The sequence below is a fragment of the Populus euphratica genome, unplaced genomic scaffold (assembly GCF_000495115.2).
Source record: "Populus euphratica unplaced genomic scaffold, PopEup_1.0 scaffold2.1, whole genome shotgun sequence".
Taxonomy (NCBI): Eukaryota; Viridiplantae; Streptophyta; class Magnoliopsida; order Malpighiales; family Salicaceae; genus Populus; species Populus euphratica.
In genome coordinates, this window is record NW_011499846.1 from 4,896,098 (window position 1) to 4,916,868 (window position 20,771).

Sequence of the window (20,771 nt, forward strand, 5' to 3'; positions counted from 1 at the left end):
AAAATTCTGAAATTGAATTAACTAACCTGATTATAAGATATAATTTAAGGTTATAGTTAAAGAAATAATTAAAAAACAGGAATAAAAAAAAGGAGTTATTTTTAAAATAACATGAAAAACTTGAATTTAATCAGAAGTTTTAGGTTAAAAAAGGATTTAATTAAGTTACTAGCATTTGTTTTTAGGTGTTTAAAAAATTAGATTTTCAAAACTCCTGAACTTTCCAGTTAGTTACCACATGTGATTTATTTATGCGCGCAGGCTCATCCTCCTAGACTCGGCACATTGCCTCTTCTTATGTGGCGCTTTATTTTTTAATTTTAAATAAAATTCATTATAAATAAAATAATATTTAATTATTACCCGTAGTTTTTAAATAAAATTAAAGTTTTTACAATAATATTGAAAATTAATTTGTGAATTATTATATATAAATCGTAACACAAGATTTATTAAAAAATGCAATGAATATTAATTAAATAAAAATAATATATCTATTTTACTATTTTTTATTATAAGTCTTTTACATTCTTAAAAGCATGTTGGCTTTTTGCGGACCGCTTTAGTGATGACCTTGCTACAAAAAGCCAACATATGGCTTTATTTTAAGAAAGTAATTGCTTTTTATATTATAAAATAAAAGCCAACATATTGCTACCGATAAATAAAAGCATGTTTTTTATTTTAAAAAATCATGTAATAAAATATATTTCCTTTAAAAAATTCAAATTGTTTTCTTTCTTACAAATATTTATTTTAATTACAACAAAACTAAATGAAAATTAATTTTGAAAACGGCTCAACAGCACCATGTGAAAAAGAAAAAGAACTAAAAAATAAGAAAAACTTCCAGCGGGAATTTCATCTTTAGAGAAATGATGTCTCACATGCATGCATGTAGCTTAAACATAATCGCAAAAGGTGGGATCACGCAAGAAAAACTAAAAGATTGGAACACGAAGCGAGAAGACAAACAAATAAAGAGCCCATGGAATTCTTTTTTCCTGCTCGATAAACAAGTTCATTTGTTAGGATTGATTTTTACAGAAGCTAGAAACATGTACAGATACAACAAGCTTGGGAGGCCAAGCAAGAGCCCACTATGGATCTGCTTGGCCTGCCATTTCATCATCAAGAGACTCGTACTCATCCTCACTCAACTCCTCGTCACTTGATTTTTCTTCTGGGGCAGCACCAATGTCCTCTGGCTTAGCATATTTCTCACAGTATTCTGGTTGATAAGCCGATAAAAGTAAGTTGCGGTGATGTTAAATTGGCACAAATTAAGTTGAAGTGTAAAGCAAAGGACATAAAGAGTGAAAAGTTCAACATCCACTTCTGGAAGAAGCAATCAACTATCAATGTCTAATAACTTCAGTTAGATATGCCACAGATATGCAATATGGTTGACAACACAAAGCATCTCCCGGAGAATGATGAAGTATATGTTAATTGTCTACAACTTTGTTTCTAAAGAAGATGGAGCACGGCTCAGTTGTTCAACATTGATAGCAAAACCTATATAATCAACCATACAACGAGCCTCGTTCTACTTGTCGTTTGATATACCTTACATTTAACATCTTCATGATTCCTACTCGAACAGAGAGAGAGAGAGAGCTCACCTCAGCTAAAGGTTTATCCTTCCAAGCCAAACATACAAACGAGGCCTTTTGTTATACTCAAATAAAAAAATCCATCACTCTTGGAAGGTCCATCTATTTCTAGTTCAGTTTTCAAATTATGACATAACAAATCAACTGTGGTCATCTCAGAGATTCAGTAGCTGTCAAATGCTCAGCTGCAATTCTTAGAGCATGAAAGATCTATTCAAGATCATAACTTGTGTGATGATTGAGCTTTTCATCAATGGTGGAAAGCTCAAATTTTATGAAACTTGACAGGATGAGCATAGATCATTGCTAAATGGTTAGTAGTCAAGTCTTTTGCGATCATATAATTTGGGATGCTGTGTATGCCATAATCAACTAGTGCACTCCAAAAGGTTTTGACCAAGCGAGTAGACTACTCAATGAAACTAAATTCAAAACAAGCAAATCAAGATCTTTCCATATGTTTCATCACGGGAAAAGGTGACCTACCAATTTGGAAACTAAATATCATATCACATTTCACAATCTTAAGAATGCGCAGCTCACTTCTCAACCAAGAGCAATTCTGGTACAGCAGAGCAACTGACTCTCTTATGTGCCACTACAAACTATTCCCTTTCAATTGCCGGTATAAATAATTATAACCCAATTTAAAGAAAAAGGTTAAGGAAAGCAAAAACAAAAGGCATATATTCGAGGGTAAAAATATAAATGTTTAGTCCAGAATTGGATAATGTGGCGTGCCTAATCAGAAAAACAAGAAAAAAAATGACTACCTTTAACTCTTAGCTCATAAGCAGGCTTGTCACGCATCATCAGAGCTGCAGCCTCGCCATTCAATGGATCTGATGGGTTAGGATACAAAAGCAGCTGTGGTATGAATACTTCAAACACGTTTACCAAATCTGGAGAACATGTGTTTCAGCTTGTTAGACATATATCCAAAACATTATAGCTTGACAGTTGCTTCAATTTTTTATCTTAAAAGGCACGAAGAAAATATTTACCAAACATGGGGCTCCAAGTCTGATTAATAACGTCTAAACAAACTGAGCCAGACCTGAAAATTAGAACCATGAATGTATTCAGCTTCAGAAAATGTTCCTCTTTAAATGGATAAATATGGTGATTTACCAGGTATAGAAAATCACAGTTCTTGTTTTCATACTTGACTTACTCACATTTCATCAACATTTGGATGGTAGATCTTATTAACAAAGCCTATTGAGGGAGATCTATAGGGATACGCATCTGGTAGCTCAACCTTTATCCTCCACACACCTCCATGGTAAGGACCTGCAATATCCATCACATGACAGAAAGGGGTTAAAGATGCTTGTTTTTGCTGATACCAAAAATAGCATATCCAGTCTGCTACATTAGATTTGGACAAGGAGAAAAAAAAAAAAGCCAGTTTCAAAAAGAATATGACTTCGAGAATTATAATTGTTCTGAACTAGGCTAAAAAGGTCTGACAAAATGCAGATCAGGCAATAGAAAAAACCAATAACCTCCTAAAAATGAACTCCTTTCTAGAATCAAAAGGCATTCAAGGATTTAGAATCTACGAACTGCATAAAACAGTTGAATGAGAGAACTGTATAGCAATACAAAAATAAAAGTTCTTTTTTAAAAAAATCGAGTTATTAATTATTAATCACAAAACACAAGATAATATCTCCATTTACCACCATCTATATCAATACAAATATATATATAACACCCACAGAGCAATCACTTTGATTATCCTATAAAAAAGATAATAGAGTTGAAAATAAAAATGTAACAAAAAAAAACAAAGAAAGAAGAGCGCAATGAAGATTTACTTTCATTGGGTCCATTGAAATGAACATAAAACTCTTGCATGCCATCATTGATCAGCTCTACCTTGTAATCACTCATCATCCTATTCAAAACCCAACAGAACAAAAACCCAAAAAAAAGAAGAAAAGTAAATAGTTACAATCAAGACCAGTAAAAAAGAAAAGATAAGAAAAACAGAAGATAACTGAGTTAGAGGATTAACAATTTCATCAAGTCCATCTCTCTTCGTTTGCTAGGGGAAGACATGATCCTTTCTTAGTTCTTAGGAGAAATTTATTTTATTTTTTTATTTTCTTTTTGAGAGAGAGAGAGAGAGAACGGAAGCAAGGAAGAAGATTATGGTTCAAGGTTTTGCTTGTACAACTGAAGGAAGCAACGACAATGCTTAGGACATCAACTAGATTAGTATTTAGTAACCCGCGTAACAATTAACTAAAATAAATAAGTTGCAAATATCGGGAGGAGGAAAAAAAAAGAAAAGAAAAGGATCATTGGATATTTATTTTCATTCAACTGTGGACAATACACACCGAGCCCTATTGCAAAAGAGTGAATGACAGCTTTTAAAATAGCCTCACGGGTCGCTGGAGAAGCGCCGTGGAAAAATAAAATAAAAATTATCATTTTATTTGTATTTATATTAATACAATCAATTTTATTTAAATGAGGAATAAAATTTATTTATAAAAAATAAAAAAATAAAGTTAAAAAAATAAAACACAGTCTTTAATTAAATAAATATCAAAAAATAAAATTAAAAAAACATTAATTTTAAAAAATATCAAGTAAATCCTGAGAAAATATTCTAAAAATAAGTTTATTTTTTTATTCTTTAGATATGCTAATATAAAAAAATATTATTTATTTAAAAAAATATTATTTTAATATATTTTTAAATAAAAATAATTTTAAAAACAATAATTATTGTATTACTAAGATTTACTAAATAAGACATGTATTTAAGTGTGTTTTAGGTAGTTTTTATGGTCATCATTTAAAAATAAAAAATAAAAAATGTGTGATTAATTGGATTTAAACACGTATTTGGTAAAAAATTATAGTTGTGTAATAAAAAACATATATAAAATATTTAATTTACATCAAAATATTTTTTTATTTTTTAAAAATTATTCTTGATATTAGTACATCAAAATTATCTGAAAATATCAAAAAAATTAATTTCAAGTAAATAAAAAAACAAAATTTTATGAAACTTAATTAAAAAAATATGTAAAAACTGCATTTCAAACTTAATTTTTTAATAAACTCTACAATATAAAATGTAATTTAATATATTATCAAATATTTAACTATATTTTTTACACCATGGATACAGAAGCAGATGCAAAACAAACGATCCAGGAAAAAAAAAAAAAAATAGCCGCTTGCGGTGATGCTCTCTTAGTGTTTTATTGGTGAATTATTTTTAATGTAACATTTTGTCGGTGATAAGCTTGAGTATTGATCTTAATATGATATGATAGAAGTTGTTCCGTCCAATTTTTATATGTTTTATCTTTAGAAGTAGTAATTTGACAGTGTTTGAAATGTAATTACGATGATTATTTTTTAAAGAGTATTCTATTTAAAAATATATTAAAATAATATTTTTTATTTTAAAATTAACATATATTCAAAATTATAAAAAATATTTTAAAATTAAATATAATTTTTAAACACAAAAACAAACACACCTAGCGGCCCTTGGAAACCTTGCTAGAATCTTCTCTTTCTTCTTTTTGCCAAGAGCTAGGAATAATTAAACACAATTGCATTAATTAACCATGAGAATCTTTCCTTTCCTTTTCTATATTTCTTTTTATTTTTCAAAAGTTAGATGTATCATCGCAATCTATAGAAAAATAACGAGAACAAATAGAACAACTACATTTCATCCAATTTTGACTGATTATTTTCACTCAATCTTCATTCTTCACCGGTAATGGATTCATAAATCACATGACTCCACTCTAAATTTAATTTGTTAGGGACACATGACTCCACTCTAAATTTAATTTGTTATGCACATATTAAAATAATATTTTTTATTGTTTAAAATTTATTTTTAATATTAAAAAAATAATAAATACTAAAAAACTTTCAAAATCATTTTTTTAACCCAAAAACAAAGCAAAGGTTCAATCATTAATGAGGTCTTTTCGCAATCAATGGGCGGCCGACGTTACATTTTGAACGATATATATTCTGCTCGATAACGGGTGGGGTACACATCAGCTAAAGAGTTGGACGCAGTACATTTTTCAGCGGTGGCTACGTGGTCTGTGGTTTGTAGTTGATTTTTAAAGTATTTATTATTTTAAAATATATTAAAATATATATATATTTTAATATTAATATATTAATATTATTTAAAAATATTAAGTAAATAAAAAAATTAAAATTTTTAAATCACAAAAAGTACTCTTGTTTTGTGTTTTTTCCCTGGAAGAGAACTGGACCTTTCAATTGTAGATCACGTAGTGGTGCTAATCAACCTCTCCTTTTCATTTCAATTATCAAACGAAGAAAGTAATTTCAACCACTAGTAGAAAAGGGTTTGCTTTTACCAGGCTTTGGAATAAGGGCGCGCCCTGCTACATGCCACTGCACATCTTGTTCCTGCACCTCACTCTCTCTCTCCACCTTTCAATGCTGCCACAAGCCACCCACTTACTTACCATTAAAAATCAGCACATCCCACCCTTTTAGATCAAGAAGCTAATATTTTTTTTATTTTTTTATTAATATATTAAAATAATTAAAAATAAAAAAAGAATGAAAATTAAATTTTCAGTTTGGATTACAGAACAATGAGGGGCAAATGGGTGGAGGAAACGTGTACGAAGAGTTGGTGCATGCATTCATTCGGTATAAATAAATGGGGCTGCTTTTGAAAGCACAGAGGAACCCAGCTGCTGAAGCAAGGTATACAGCAGAGTTGCTTGACCCGAACGTTGCTGATATAAAAAGAGAGTCCAGTAAAAGCATCTTATATCTGATGCAATGCATTTTGACGTTGTATATTGTTAATGGGAGAAAGCGACAGGTGAATTATACAGGGAAGGCAGGCTGAGAAGGATCCAGAGCTAGCACATGGCAGCAAGCTGCTCTCTACTTTGATGTTATTGAACAGGAAATAATAATTTTCTTTTTCTGCAACTGAAATTTGGAAAAGAAGTAATCTTCCCATAAATACAACATAATCCCCCCTTGATCCTTATTTATGGTGTCATCGCTGTGCAGTAACGTGAAGTCATCATCGCAGGAACCTTATAATTTTGTTGACAGAAAATAATTGATTCTGGTTATTCATGGAGTGACGATAAATTCTTCGTATCCAGTATTTGACTTTTTTTAAATGAATGATTCTTCCTCGACAAATCTTTTTGTTCTTCTTTTTCCCATTTTATTACTTTATTCTTGAGTGTACGAAATTCTTAACGCGTACGATCTTAATACCATAATGACATTACACAAGCAAAGGAGCACCACAAGGTTGCTTCCTGGCTGCTACAGACAGAAGAGGGCTTGAAAAGGGACACAGCTCATAGACTGCAGGGTGCAGACAACAGTAGTCAGCTTATTGCAAGCAGATAATAAAGACAAAACATCAGGGGTTCAGCTGATCTTTTTGCACGGATCCACTCACCCTTGCAAAGTTTTGTCTCACATCTTAATGTGTTTTAAAAATACTTTAAAAAAGCAAACTAGGGCTTGACCTAGTGGTGGAAAGGGTTTGTCTCCTTTTTATATTATTTTAATATACTAATATAATATCCGTAATAATTTTTTAAAAATAAAAAATAATAATCACAAGCATTTTTAATAAAAAATACTTTAAAAAATAATAACCACAAGCAAAATGATAGATTTTTTTTTTATTAATATGGATACTTAAATTAATTTGTATATATCTTAATTATTAATATAGATATTTAAATTAATTTAATTTGTATATATCTCGATAAATTTTATTAATTTTAAAATTAATAATTATATAAAATTTTAGTATACTTCAAAAACATATAAATTTATAATTATTAAAAAATAAATAAAATATCTCTCTAGTTATTAAAAGGTATCTCTCGTGATTAAAGACGATAGATAATACGACAGGATGTTGCATCAAGGAGCCATAATCAAGTGGCCCATAAATTCAGCATTTTCCTTTGCCGCTACAACATCCATATTAAGGCACACGGAACATAAGTAGCTAACCATTTTTCCCTACTCCGTTGATAACAACAGCTTAAATTAAGTGAAATTAAAAAATAAAAATAATGAACTGAAACTAAACATGTCCTTGTTTCACTCTAATTCTACTGTTCATCAAGACTCGTTGTAATGTCCACATCAGTACTGTTCATATACTTCTTTTGCATTTCTAGGTCCCTCAAGTTCTTCATTATTTGCATCTCAGTCATTAAACTTTATTTCTCTTTTTTTATTCTAGTCCTTCTAAGTCATGTGGTCTTGGTTTTGTGTGTTGGGTTTCATTTCATATTGAATGCTCTCCCGGATGGGACGTGGGAAATTTTTTTCTACGTTATAAAGATATTAATATTACAAAATATAATCATGGGTTTAAGTTAAGAAAAATTGAAAGAACTGGTGTCATTATTGACAATAACAATAGAAAAGCACAAATTATATTTTTTCCATTTTAATTGTTAAAAACGTGATATTATACATTTTCATTTATGTAGTTTTTCACCTTTACATTTTTTTCTTAGTTTTTTGCATTTCAGTCCTTGCTTGTTAACGAAATAGAGGGGGTTGTTGGAAAAAAATGATGAAAGAGCATGCTCTTGGGTGACCACATTCTATATAGATGTCATGAATATTCAATTAGATGAAAAAATCTTTTTTTTTTTAATTTTTTCCCCATAAAATTCTCTTAATCAATTGTTCATTTATCTTCACGCACATTTGCATAAAAAGTTTGCAAGGCATTTATCTAAATTTTTTTAATTAAAACTTGTTTTTCAAGTCACGCCAAGTCATATTCAAGACATTATGCTTCGAATCAACAAAATGTTGAGAAAAAGAAATACATAAAAATGAGTTTTAACCTGATAAAAATTATAACGGCAAACTGTTTACCCAACACATTCATTTCTCAACATTTTCTTGAAGTTTAAGAAATCTTTTTCACGTTGACAATGCGTTATTCCCTACCTTATTAACCTTCGTGTGTTGCAATCAGCTTCTAATATAAATAAAGTAAATCAGATTATATGCATCCTCCATGTTTTTTATATAAAAAAATAAACTTTTAAAAACTATTCACTAGCTAAATTGCAACCCACAATATTGCTTGGCACACGGTTTGGCCTCTTAGACCCATGAGCACCTAACTTATTTCTTAAAAGGCTGCGTGTTTAGATGAGTATTGTCTATTTTATTATAACCATGAAATAGAGTTTGCATTCTTTGACCATGAATATTTTTTTAACCTAAAACATTAAAAATTATGATAAATTTATTAATAACCTATAAAAAACATCCAAAAAACCAAACTCGATCCAAAATAAAAAAAACAACATAGTTCAAATTACCGAACATGAACTTTCATCAAATATGAAATAATTTGATACGAATATTATTTATTTGAGATGACTAAAATAGTATTTACGATATGTTTTTCTCTCTATCACTATAATTTAGTAATTTCTCTCTTCTCTCTCAATCATGAATAAAAAAAATAAAAAAAATATTTTTTTATCAAAATAAAATTGAAACAATTTTGAGGGATGAAAATTATATAATTTGGAGGATTGTTTAATTTGGAGGATCAAAGTGTATTTTTTTCAAAATTTATGGTTCACCGCCTATATTTAATGTGTCTTTCATTTCAGTCCCTTCTTTTCTAATCCCATCTTTTTATAAGAATTCTTGTTACAAACATCAAATTGGCACACGGTTTGGCCTCTTAGACCCACGAGCACCTAACTTATTTCTTAAAAGGCTACGTGTTTAGATGAGTAATGTCTATTTTATGATAACCATGAAATAGAGTTTGCATTCTTTGACCATGAATATTTTTTTAACCTAAAACATTAAAAATTATGATAAATTTATTAATAACCTATAAAAAACATCCAAAAAACCAAAATCAATCCAATCCAAAATAAAAAAAACAACATAGTTCAAATTACCGAACATGAACTTTCATCAAATATGAAATAATTTAACACGAATATCATTTATTTGAGATGACTAAAATAGTGTTTACGTATGTTTTTCTCTCTATCACCGTAATCTAGTAATTTCTCTCTTCTCTCTCAATCAAGAATAAAAAAAATAAAAAAAAATTTTTTTTATCAAAATAAAATTGAAACAATTTTGAGGGATGAAAATTATATAATTTGGAGGATTGTTTAATTTGGAGGATCAAAGTGTATTTTTTTCAAAATTTATGGTTCACCGCCTATATTTAATGTGTCTTTCATTTCAGTCCCTTCTTTTCTAATCCCATCTTTTTATAAGAATTCTTGTTACAAACATCAAATTTGGAGTTTGAGCGCGCAGCTTCTATAAACCCCATGCCTGACTTTTCTTAACCAAACATGAGGGGCTGGAAGCTAGAAGCCCAACCTACGAACGCTAATCGCACCCATTTGGTCTAAAGAAGCTAGGCTTTGGACCAGCTTAAGTTCTACAACTAAGAGACTGAATTTGACGTTACTTGTCGGGATTCATATCAGCTCTTTTGTGGTTCATGGTCAAGACTCGAGATTTATTTTTTCATGAACTTTTAAGATTAAAAAACACATCAAGTGACATGTTTCTCTCTCTACCGTCGTAATCTAGCGATCTCTCTCTTCTCTCTCAACTAGAAATAAAAAAATAACAAAAATATTTTTTTTACTAAAATAAAATTGAAACAATATCAAGGGATGAAAATTATATAATTTACATGATTGTTTACTTTGAAAGATCAAAGTATATTTTTTAAAAAACTTATAATTCACCACCCATATTTGATGTGTCTTTCATTTCAGTCCTTCTTTTCCAATCCTATCTTTTTATAAGAATGCTTGTTGCAAATATTAAATTTAGAGTTTGAGCTTGTAGCTTCTATAAACCCCATGCCTAACTTTTCTTAACCAAACATCAAAGGCTGGGAGCTACCAGCCCAACCTATAAATGTCAATCCTACAAACGTCAATCGCACCCGTTTGGTCTAAAGAAGCTAAGCTTTGGACCAGCTTAAGTTCTACACCTACGAGGCTGAATTTGATGTTATTTGCCGGGATTCATTTCGGCTCCTTTGTGGCTCGTGGTTGAGACTCGAGACATATTTCAATTTTTTTTTCATTAAGTCATATTAATGTTTTATTGTTTTTTTTTTATATTTTTAATTTAAAAATAATTTTTATATATATATATATATCATTCTTATTCAAGCACATCAAAACTATTAAAAAATCAATTTAAATTTTTAGATGAGATCCCAAAATATAATTTATATTTTTCTCTAACAAAATAAATTCAAATTCATTACCATTTGGTCATCAAGATTCTGATACTATATCAAAAAATTATCTCAACTAATAATTTAAATTTTCATGATATTATATCAAAAAATTATCTTAACTAATAATTTAAATTTTCAGGTGAGTGATGTTTCAAGATATAATTTATATTATTTTCTAATAAAAATATCAAAAAATATTAAAAATAATATATTAATTAAATGCTCTTTCAAGTCAAACGCATTTTTAAAAGCATCCAAATAATTTTAAACGAAAAAACAAACAGCTTCTAAATAATACACACACATATTATTCCAGTATACATAATATTGATTGAGATATCTACAAGAAAACATAACTCATGAACAGCCGTGAAGACCACAGGCATCAAAAGTTGCTTTAGCCTGCCAAAATCCAAAAGATCCCAAGCATTCAAGTGTAGATAAACCCTTCACACTTGTTGTACTCGCAACCCCTTTTGATTACAGTTTGTTCTATAAATAGAAATAGACAAAGGCGTTTTACCAAATCACCTAGGTTACTTTCGTTATTTATCTTTGTTGATTTTTCCAACTAAAATAGTGTTTGTTCCGCACAGTAGTTTTATTCGATCTAAATAACAAGCTTGCCAATCCTAACCAAAGACGCATACTACCAAGCACAAAGCTTGTTTCGCTCCATATCAACTGCGGAAATACACTCAACGAAACACACCTTTGCCGAACATTTTCGCTATCCATGCATTCCATTTTGCTCAAGCCAACACGATCGTCCAAGCTTTTACGACACATAAACTAATAATTTGTTGGTTAGTTTCAATCAAACTTGAAATCGACCCTAAATATTCAAGCCAGCCATTTTCTTCCATTAAACGGTCCGATCCATTCAAAAGGAAGAACAAATGTGTGAAACGTCTCCTTGAATGTGCATGTCCAAATTGAGTACTTCCACTACAGGAAAGACTAGAATGGAACATATGACTCGAGTCGAAAAGGTTGTTCTTTTTATTTACGTCTCTACAGGTGCCAATCCTGCATCTAGAAATCCTTAGTTTTCTTCACTGCTTTCCTTATCTCTTGTCATCCAATGAAACCGTTCCTCACCCAGCCACATCCTAGTCATAAGCTCATGTAGCACAACTAGTCTAGAAAGTTTACTTCCAAATTCATAATTTGTTTATAGCATGCAAATCCAACCATCACATTTGAATCAATCATCCTTATGGTGTTTTTTTCATTTTCAATACACTAAACGCAGCGTGCTTTTAATATTTTGTTGTCAGCATGTAATCCTACAAAACAGGCAATCATTGGATGCATGAAACAGAGAAACCTAAATGCAAATGCCTGAGGCAAGACTAGTTTCCATACATGTTTAAAATCAATCATATCAAGTGCATGTTCCAAAAATAGATGAGAGACTACAATTGAATCACAGTATACACTTTTCTTCTATTCATCTCCATCTAACTACCGAGTTGACATTTCACGGTATTCCTAATGTTCCTATCGAAGCCAGCCTTATCACCAAACAGCTTAAAAAGAAAATGGGTTTGCAAAGTGAAAATACCTGAAAGCGATGTAGAAATATATAGGATGAACAGGAAGTATATCTCAAAAACCATAAGAAATGAAGCAAAGGCACTTGAAAATCAATTTGGCTGGTTGAGCCCTTACAGTTTGCCGCTCCCACAACAACAGCTGTCATCAATTGTCTCCTCTAGCTACCCACTAAAGAAGAGACCTGAATTGCTAAACTTCCGCTTTTCAAAAGCACTGAAAATTCTGTGGTAGCCATGCAAAATTGCCAAATAGCCAAAAATATCTGAGAGAGAGAGAGAAACTGCCAGATTCTATATCTCAGTTAGGCATCAACCTGATCAGACACTATTTAACATATTTATGTTGTTTCTTTGCTGACAAGAGGGAGCCTGGTGAATTGACTGCCTCGCGCCTAGAGCCATAGTTTACCGATTCACATTCTGATTCATCATCATCACTATTGATGCTGTCTGGAGTGGATCTATTCTGGTTTGCTCTGCGCTGCAAAAGAAATACATTGTAGTAATAGCTCACCAGATCTTCCCTTCTCCTACTTGGGAAACATCGGAATATCTCGTCCCAAAAACACTTATCAAGAGATAGAGGATTTGACCTCACTATAGCTCCAAACTTCTTTTGATCTTCCACCGCCCAGGAGAGTTTTACTTCTTCACCCATCTTATCAAATCTCCATTGATTAAAAGCCTTCCCCAATTCACGCATCACTCTCAACCTTTGCTCAGTAATGTGAAATCTGACACATTTGATAGATTTTGGCACTTGGCAACCACAGAAATCTGACCGTCCCTTACCGATAGGTTCCCTTTCAATAACAAATTTGTTGACTGAAGTTTCAAGTGGCCAAACCCGAGTCCCAAGCCACTTTGAGTCACTTTCAGAAGCCATGCCGGTCCATTCTGGTACTTCAGCCTGAAAAACTGGCCCCACAGGAATTCTCTTTGTAATTGGCAGGTCAAGCACTGAACATTCAGTTGAAGAATCGCCATCATAAACCCCTTCCATGCAAGAATCTGAATCAGTTTGGGTGGCTGCAGAAGATGACTGTGAGCAAACAAGTGCTTGAGACGATGTTTCCCCAGGAAAAAGCTTTCTACATTTTAACCTCTCTCTAAGATTGTAACTAGATCCAGCATGGTCATCATACATACATGGATGCATCTTCTGATATTTCTACAAAGTGGTAATATATTGTGACTTACATGATGTAATAAATTGGAGATAATTGGATTGTTATGGTATTAACATAAACTGAGTTATATACTAACATTTGCAGGGATCAACATAAGCATTATATAAATAGCAAATTAAGGTATTAAAATTGATGAGGACATCACAATCAGTGGCCAATCCATAGCAGAACAATTTCCATCAATCAAAAACATGCATCTGTGACCTAAAATCAATTTTAACATAGACACAGCATGAACAACCAGTGATCTTGTTTTTTAGCAGAGCCCATCACGTGATAAATTCAAAAGATGCAAGGGCCAAAATACTAAGCAAATTAGGAGTTCCCTTGTCAAATGGGTACAAGTAGCAGATGGTGAGAACATTTAATCACCTGTAAAACTGTTTGGCCCTAGTTGAATGCAATACACTAGAAATACATACCAGTCAATAAAAATTATTGCAAAAGGCCCTATACAGAACCAGATGAAGCACTTATACATTCATTCCGCGCATAGTGTCAATTGGGTATAACAGCAGCTCGGGGCCAAAAAATTCAATAACTGTGCTCAGAAGTCATGAAAATGATTACAGTGCACTCTGAAGAAATGAGCAAAAGTAACAGAAGAAAAATGATACTTTAATAAACAAAGTCAGTGTGTGATCTATATACAATCATAAATCCATATTTAAACATACAGACATGGAGCCTGAAAAGGTTTTTCAACCAATGAATAAATAGAGTAGATACACAGAACCATCTATGAAAGACAGTATGCTATCAATCACCTTTACCAATAATAGCAGGAAACATCAGTAAAACATCAGTAAGTGATAGATACCTGCTTAACAAACCCCTCTGCACTTGAAGTTGAATCAGCATTTCTTTTCAGAAACAACAATTCCCGGGCCACCAAAACCTGCTTCCAGCATTCCTCATTCCCATAACGTTTCCACTTTGACCACTCAGGTAACGATCCAACCACGGGATCACATGGATCCTTTGCAAGCTCAGTAACCCAGTTCAGCATTCTATAAATGGAATCCCGTTTCCTCTTACGACTAGAAACAGATTCCTCAAAAGTTGCTAAATCCAGTTCTTCAATCTCACTGTTAATACCCTTATTTCCTTCCTCATCTCCATCAGTTTCCACCACCACGACGCTCTTCACTTCATCCTCATTTTCCACTTTCTCACTTTTCCTTGAATCAGATATCAAATTTTCATCAACATCCTTGCCTTTTATATCCTCGATAGTAAAAGAACCATCCATCATGAAACTCTTTACTACATTATCACCTGATTCCCCAACTTCCACAAAATCAACACCACTCTTAGTTGAGTCTATATGCAATGACTCTTCATCCTCGGCAAACTTCTCACTCTCATAAGACTCCACCTCAGCATTCACATTCAACTCCGAATTCAATTCCAAGAACTCATTCTCTGGCATTTCAGATAACAACCCTTTAAACTCTGCCCCTAATTCCATCAAAGCGCCACCCACATTAACCCCCCTATCACTCAACTTAGCGTTCAATCCTATACCATCAACAAGAAGCCTCTCTAACCACCTCTCCAAGGAGTCTAAGTACTTAATATAAACCAATTTCACAGTCGGGGCAAGGTTCAATCCAAACCCAAACTCTTGAGCGACCAAATCCCACAACCCATTTTCAGAAACAACACCATACCCACCTTTCTCGCTCACAGCCAAAAACAGTTTAAGCAGATCTACAAACTGCCCATTTTCAAGCATTGGAGGTAGAATCCATAAACAACCATCTAACCCACAAATCTCTTTGAAAACCGAGTCCAGAAACTTATCGAAACGGCTTCTGAGCTGGAAATCGAGTTCGCTTTTCAAAACGGACCCTTTTGAATTCGGCTCAAGATCCACCCAAAACCCGTCCGGAGCTATCTTTCTTTGTGGTTTTTTTGTAAAATCATCAGCTATCATTGACCATCCTGTCATTGTGTCGAAACACTAAAAGTGGGTCAGTTGTTCTCTTTGTTATCATAAAAAAAAAAAAACCAAAAAACTACATAATTAATTAGCAGTATTTATCACATGCACAGTTTAGAATTAGGTCATGTTTAGGAGATGGGGTTTTGGCGGGAATTTGAGGGCTGATCTAGGGTTTTGAAACGCCTGTAAAAATTCTATGGTCCCGCTGTCTCTCTCTTGAACGAGTCAAATGGGTCTTGTGCGTGTAGACAGCGTAGAGAGAGAGTCTGTAAGAATTGGGGGGCTAGAGAATAAGTTTTGAACAGACAGAGACCCTAGTTTTCAAAATCTAAAAGATTAATGCTTTAGGGGTTAAAGAGAAAAAAAAAATAGAAAGAAGGAGAGACATACCAGAATTTCGTAGGTTCTGTTTGCGTGGAAGTTGTATTGTGGGTGTGGGGTTTCAATGAGACCAACACGGGTGAGGTGGTTGCTGCCTCGACCCCCTTCGGTTTTTGGCCCTTTTCGTTCTTGCCTGCCCCTCCCTCCCTCTTTTAGTCTTTTCCTTTCTTATTTTTTTTTAGGACTAGGTTTAGATGAGAGTGCAAGAAGCTCTAATCGAAAAAAGCTTTCAATAGAGTAGGGTTTTGAGAAATATGGCCACAATGGTCCTTTATTTATAGTGGTCACCTTTGACTTGACCCTGGTTAATTATTAACTCTTGGGTTGAGTTAAGGAGGGTGGGTTTATTGTGGTTTCATCAAGGGGGTGAGAATATTTTTGGAACTAAAAATATTTTTTGAGGGTTAAATATGGTTGTGGGTCCATCTTATTGTCTTTTGAGCCATTGAATTTTTTTTATATATTTTTTTTTCCTTTCAAAAGTAATATTTTTCAACTATAAAAAGATTTAGTAAAATATTACAACCAACAAATAGACACGACATTATAAGTTGATCTACTATATTAAAACTCAAATATTTAAACTATAATTGGATTGTTTTCACAACAGTTATATTAAAATCGATATGAATAAATAGAAATTTTGTCTGAAAATAAAAATCATACTAGTTTTAACATGATATATTTATTGAGTTGTCGTGGCTTAATTTAAGTGGATGTTATATGTGGAATTTCATAGGTTTTTAGAATTAATTAACAATATTTATTTCATGAATCTAATGCTGAGAGAGAGAGAGAGAGAAATACATGAATCTAATGCTGAGAGAGAGAGAGAAATCCAAAAAAAAAAACCATATCAAATCCTGAAAAAAAAAAGAGAGAGAGAATATTTCTATGTATGTTAAAAAAATATTTTTTTTCTCTCTCTACTTCTCATGTCTGTAATACATGGAATAACTACAACAATTATTTCCAAAATAATATAAAATTTCTTAGTATTTCACTGGGTAATAGATATTCCAAAAATACTAAATTTTTTGTATTCTTTAGCAGTTTTTTTGATTGGTTTTTTTCTCTTTATTTCAATCAATGATTAAAATTTAAAAAAAATAAGAACCAAAACTTTTTTTTATTTGTGATTTAAAGTAATGCTCTAAAATCTAAATACTAACACCCATACGTATCAACCTTGACGAGAGAAGAGGGGGTCGGATGAACATAATACAATTGATAGAAACTTGATGCTTAGTGATATCAGGCAATTTATTAGGGCTTTTTATCATTTGTGTGAGATTTTTTTTGTGAATTAAAAAACTAATCAAGTAAAGAATAATAACAGTAACTCATTTATGGAAGTATTTCAATAGGGAAAAGTATTTTTTTGAGAATTATCAATTCATGTTTAATTTGTTATTGAAATCATTTAGCCACTATTTCTATTATTTTCTTTGAATCAAAACCATCATCGTGTTAATGTTATTTTTATTTTCACTATAATTACTTGATTGTATAATTATTTTCATTGTTGCCATAATAGTAAAAAATATTGTTGTTTATAAATAATAATTTAATATAAAATTGATAAATATTAATATAACCCAGTCCAAATAAATGGTTATTTTTTGGATAATTACTTTAATATATAAATAATGAGTAAAGTATAAATATTATCAAACTTATCTTAAAACTTGTCAACACTTAACCTAAAATATGTGTGTGTGTTAACTATTGTGGTTTTTATTATCTTTTCACCACTTAAAAAAAAAAGGTTAGATCATAAACAATTTAGTATTTTTATACATAAAATATTATTTTGAATTGAAACCTTTAATTTGATACCAACAACCTTTTTTTCTCTTCTTTTGTTTCTCTACCTTGATTTTTATGCATGATCCTATAAATTTCAAAGCAGTATTTTAATTTATTTTTTCTTTAGATTTTGTTCATATTTTTTTTATTACTATTTGTTGTATTTGAAATAATTCGTGAAATATTTTGTTTTTCAATTTCATCCTTCTTTGATTTTTTATTTATTTATTAGATTTAGTCATTGTTATTTTAATTATTTTGTTTTGCTTTTAATTTTTTTTCAATTTTATCCCTCAATATTTGACTTCATTTAATTTTATATCATATTTTGTCCTTATTATTTTAATTGATAATTGTTTTGTTTTAGATTCTTTTTTATTTAAACTTTTTTTTTTTCAAATACAAACTTTGACATTTTGTTGATCGGGATTTTGGCTTCATTATTTTTCAAGCTTGACTTTTATGGGGTAATTTTTACCTTGAGACTTGAATTATGAGTTTAAAAGGTTAGCTCGGGTTAACTTATGGTTTTCTCGTGTCTTTTTTTTTTACAATTATTTTTTTTGCAATCTCATTTTTTGATATTGATTTTGTTGGAGATTATACCTTGATATTTTTTTTCATGTGATTGCTCTAATCTCATATGTTGGGTTACATGTTTAACAGGTTAGCCTGCATTAATTCATTTTATTTATTTATTTGTATTTATTTGTTGTTGTTGTTTATTATTATTTTTATCATAATATTAAATTTACTAATCTTATTAAATATAGTCAAATCAATGACCTAACTCTTGAATTTATCTTGATTTTTAAAAAACACTACCATCATTTAAACATTATTTTTTTATAAGCCACCAATCTAATGACTGCTATAAATAAATATTGTGTACATTTTATATTTTGAATATTTTTGCAAACCAAAAATATACTCCAATAAAGAAAAAAGGTATGTAAAGTTCATAATCAAAACATATAAATAGGAAATAATTTTGAGGTCTTGGATTCAAATCTTACCATTAACTTTAAAGGTGTGTTTAGGTTCTAAAAAATTATATATATATTGTTTTAATGTGCTGATATTAAAAATATTTAAAAAAATACTGATATTAAAAATATTTTTTTAAAAAAACTATATTTTAACATATTTTTAAACAAAAAATACTTTAAACTGTCACTGCTATCACAATTCCAAGCATGTCCTGAGTTGACATGTACATGTCAAATTAATTATTCATAGATATATTTAGATCTTGATCATATGTAGAATATATAATATTACTCTAAATATAGAAGACATAGTATTTTCACCATACACCACCATATTATCCACTCTATCATATGTTAACGTGGATCTATTGCTCAAATTATTTTTTTTAATTTGATCTTCAAACCTTTTTTCACAAGATTATATTTTTTGGACCAAATTGAAGGCAGAATACCACAATAGAAAAGGATACCACAAGTAGGTGATGGTTTTGAAGTTTACACAAAAAATTAACTGTATCCTTAAATTTTACAAATTATACACATTTAGTTGCTTAATATTTTTTCAATTTAATTTCAATGTAAAAGTTTGTGTTTGTTATTTTTTAGTCCCTAATTTGAGTTAAGAGAGAAAGAGATCCCTAGATTCCAGCTATATGAGAAAAAAAGTATTAACATCAATTTCAACTACTAAAATGACTGATTTTGTTGTCAATGAGTTTCATTCAATAAGAAGAGTTTTACTTAAGTGTTTTTATGTCTTGAAATTGCCTAAAAACCAAATATAAACTCATATTTTTTTTTTGCTTTAGGTTGATTTTGTTGTTTTTTTGTGTGTTTTTTTGTTAATGATATCTATGGGTTTGTTAATATGTATTGGCATTTATCCACATGTTTTTGGTTAAAATAAGATTTTAGATAAACAAAATATAAAACCTGCTTTTCCAGCTACTATAGTGACAAGAATCTAGGAAATACCAACCAGATAACGGGTCATTTAACCTATTATCCGCCTCAATTACATTAAAGAAAATTAAGACTCATACACGTGGCCCTCCTAAATGGACCAGACACTATATAATGATCTTTTTTTTTAAATAAAATAAAACATATGTATTTTTTAATTTATATTAAAATCAATACATCTCTTTAATTTCTTGATGTTTGTAGTTAAGCTTTTTTGAATAGTGATTGTTTTCTAATTATTTTGTTTGTATATAGTTTTAAAAAAGATTATTCTAATTCATTAATATTTTTTATATTTTATATAATTGAACTTTATTTAAAAAGATAAATAAAAATTGAATGATATTTCTAACAAATATAGCAAGATATTTTTTCCTTTAATTTTATTCAATTAATTTTATTCGTGTTTATTTTTTCTATGATTTGATTAAATGAAAAATTAATTTTAATAACCAAAATCATCTAGTAAAATTAGATAAATTAAACCACATTGCAAGATCAAATATCTTGATCTGTATCTTCCTCTCTTTTTTTAGATACACATTTAGTTATTATTAATGATTTTTTTTATTTATCATAAATAATTCTCAATTTATTTAATTAAATACACACATAAACTTCTCATTTTACACTTAATATTTTCTATGTCAAGACTCAACCCAAATAAAGGCCAAGTTTAAGTCGGGTAGGCTAATCTATAAATTGTGAATTAATCAGGGTTTATTGGTTTTTTTGTTCAAAATTATATAATTTTAAATAAAATTAAAATATATATCGATAAAATCACCTAAATTATACATTGACCTACCACATCAGCTAAGCATGATCAAATCAACTTTCCAAATAGTTTAAAAACAACCCCACATAAACTAGTCTTGTGTCAACCCATCAGGCCAGACTAAATTTTATAACCACCTCAATTTACTCGAATTGACAAATTACCTCAATTTACTCAAATTGACAAATTTTTATAGTGCTCCAAGAATAACTAATAACATCTTATTAATTATTTACT

At 30.4% G+C, this 20,771-nt stretch overlaps 2 protein-coding genes across 4 annotated transcripts; both read right to left on the reverse strand.

Annotated features, from left to right (window-relative positions):
- Window positions 1-963: 963 nt before the first annotated feature.
- On the reverse strand, window positions 964-3,902 carry UBC6 (ubiquitin-conjugating enzyme 6). The gene is made up of 6 exons (XM_011038327.1): window positions 3,640-3,902; window positions 3,440-3,519; window positions 2,795-2,909; window positions 2,621-2,673; window positions 2,390-2,518; window positions 964-1,231 (listed from the first exon to the last, which is right to left on the reverse strand). Exons 1-6 carry the CDS (start codon window positions 3,681-3,683, stop codon window positions 1,101-1,103), a joined length of 552 nt encoding a protein of 183 aa, XP_011036629.1. The 5' UTR covers window positions 3,684-3,902; the 3' UTR covers window positions 964-1,100.
- An 8,347-nt stretch (window positions 3,903-12,249) lies between these two features.
- On the reverse strand, window positions 12,250-16,227 carry LOC105134073 (ARID/BRIGHT AND ELM2 DNA-binding domain-containing protein). 3 transcript variants are annotated; one of them, XM_011038358.1, is made up of 3 exons: window positions 16,005-16,227; window positions 14,487-15,613; window positions 12,250-13,647 (listed from the first exon to the last, which is right to left on the reverse strand). In XM_011038358.1, exons 2-3 carry the CDS (start codon window positions 15,603-15,605, stop codon window positions 12,802-12,804), a joined length of 1,965 nt encoding a protein of 654 aa, XP_011036660.1. In that variant the 5' UTR covers window positions 15,606-15,613; window positions 16,005-16,227; the 3' UTR covers window positions 12,250-12,801. The 3 variants fall into 3 exon arrangements, with proteins under 3 accessions (XP_011036660.1, XP_011036652.1, XP_011036644.1); XM_011038350.1 differs by having other exon boundaries at window positions 14,487-15,632; XM_011038342.1 differs by lacking the exon at window positions 16,005-16,227 and having other exon boundaries at window positions 14,487-15,998.
- Between the last annotated feature and the right edge of the window lie 4,544 nt (window positions 16,228-20,771).

Bases quoted from the DNA above. Each gene is read 5' to 3' on its own strand.
- LOC105134073 (XM_011038350.1), bottom strand. From the start codon at position 15,620: ATGACAGGATGGTCAATGATAGCTGATGATTTTACAAAAAAACCACAA. The intron at 13,648-14,486 runs GTATCTATCACT...ACCACTTTGTAG, and splicing joins CAGAGGGGTTTGTTAAGCAG to AAATATCAGAAGATGCATCC.
- UBC6 (XM_011038327.1), bottom strand. From the start codon at position 3,683: ATGTCTTCCCCTAGCAAACGAAGAGAGATGGACTTGATGAAATT. The intron at 3,520-3,639 runs GTTAATCCTCTA...GGTTTTGAATAG, and splicing joins GAGATGGACTTGATGAAATT to GATGATGAGTGATTACAAGG. The intron at 2,674-2,794 runs GTGAGTAAGTCA...TCTAATTTTCAG, and splicing joins CATCCAAATGTTGATGAAAT to GTCTGGCTCAGTTTGTTTAG.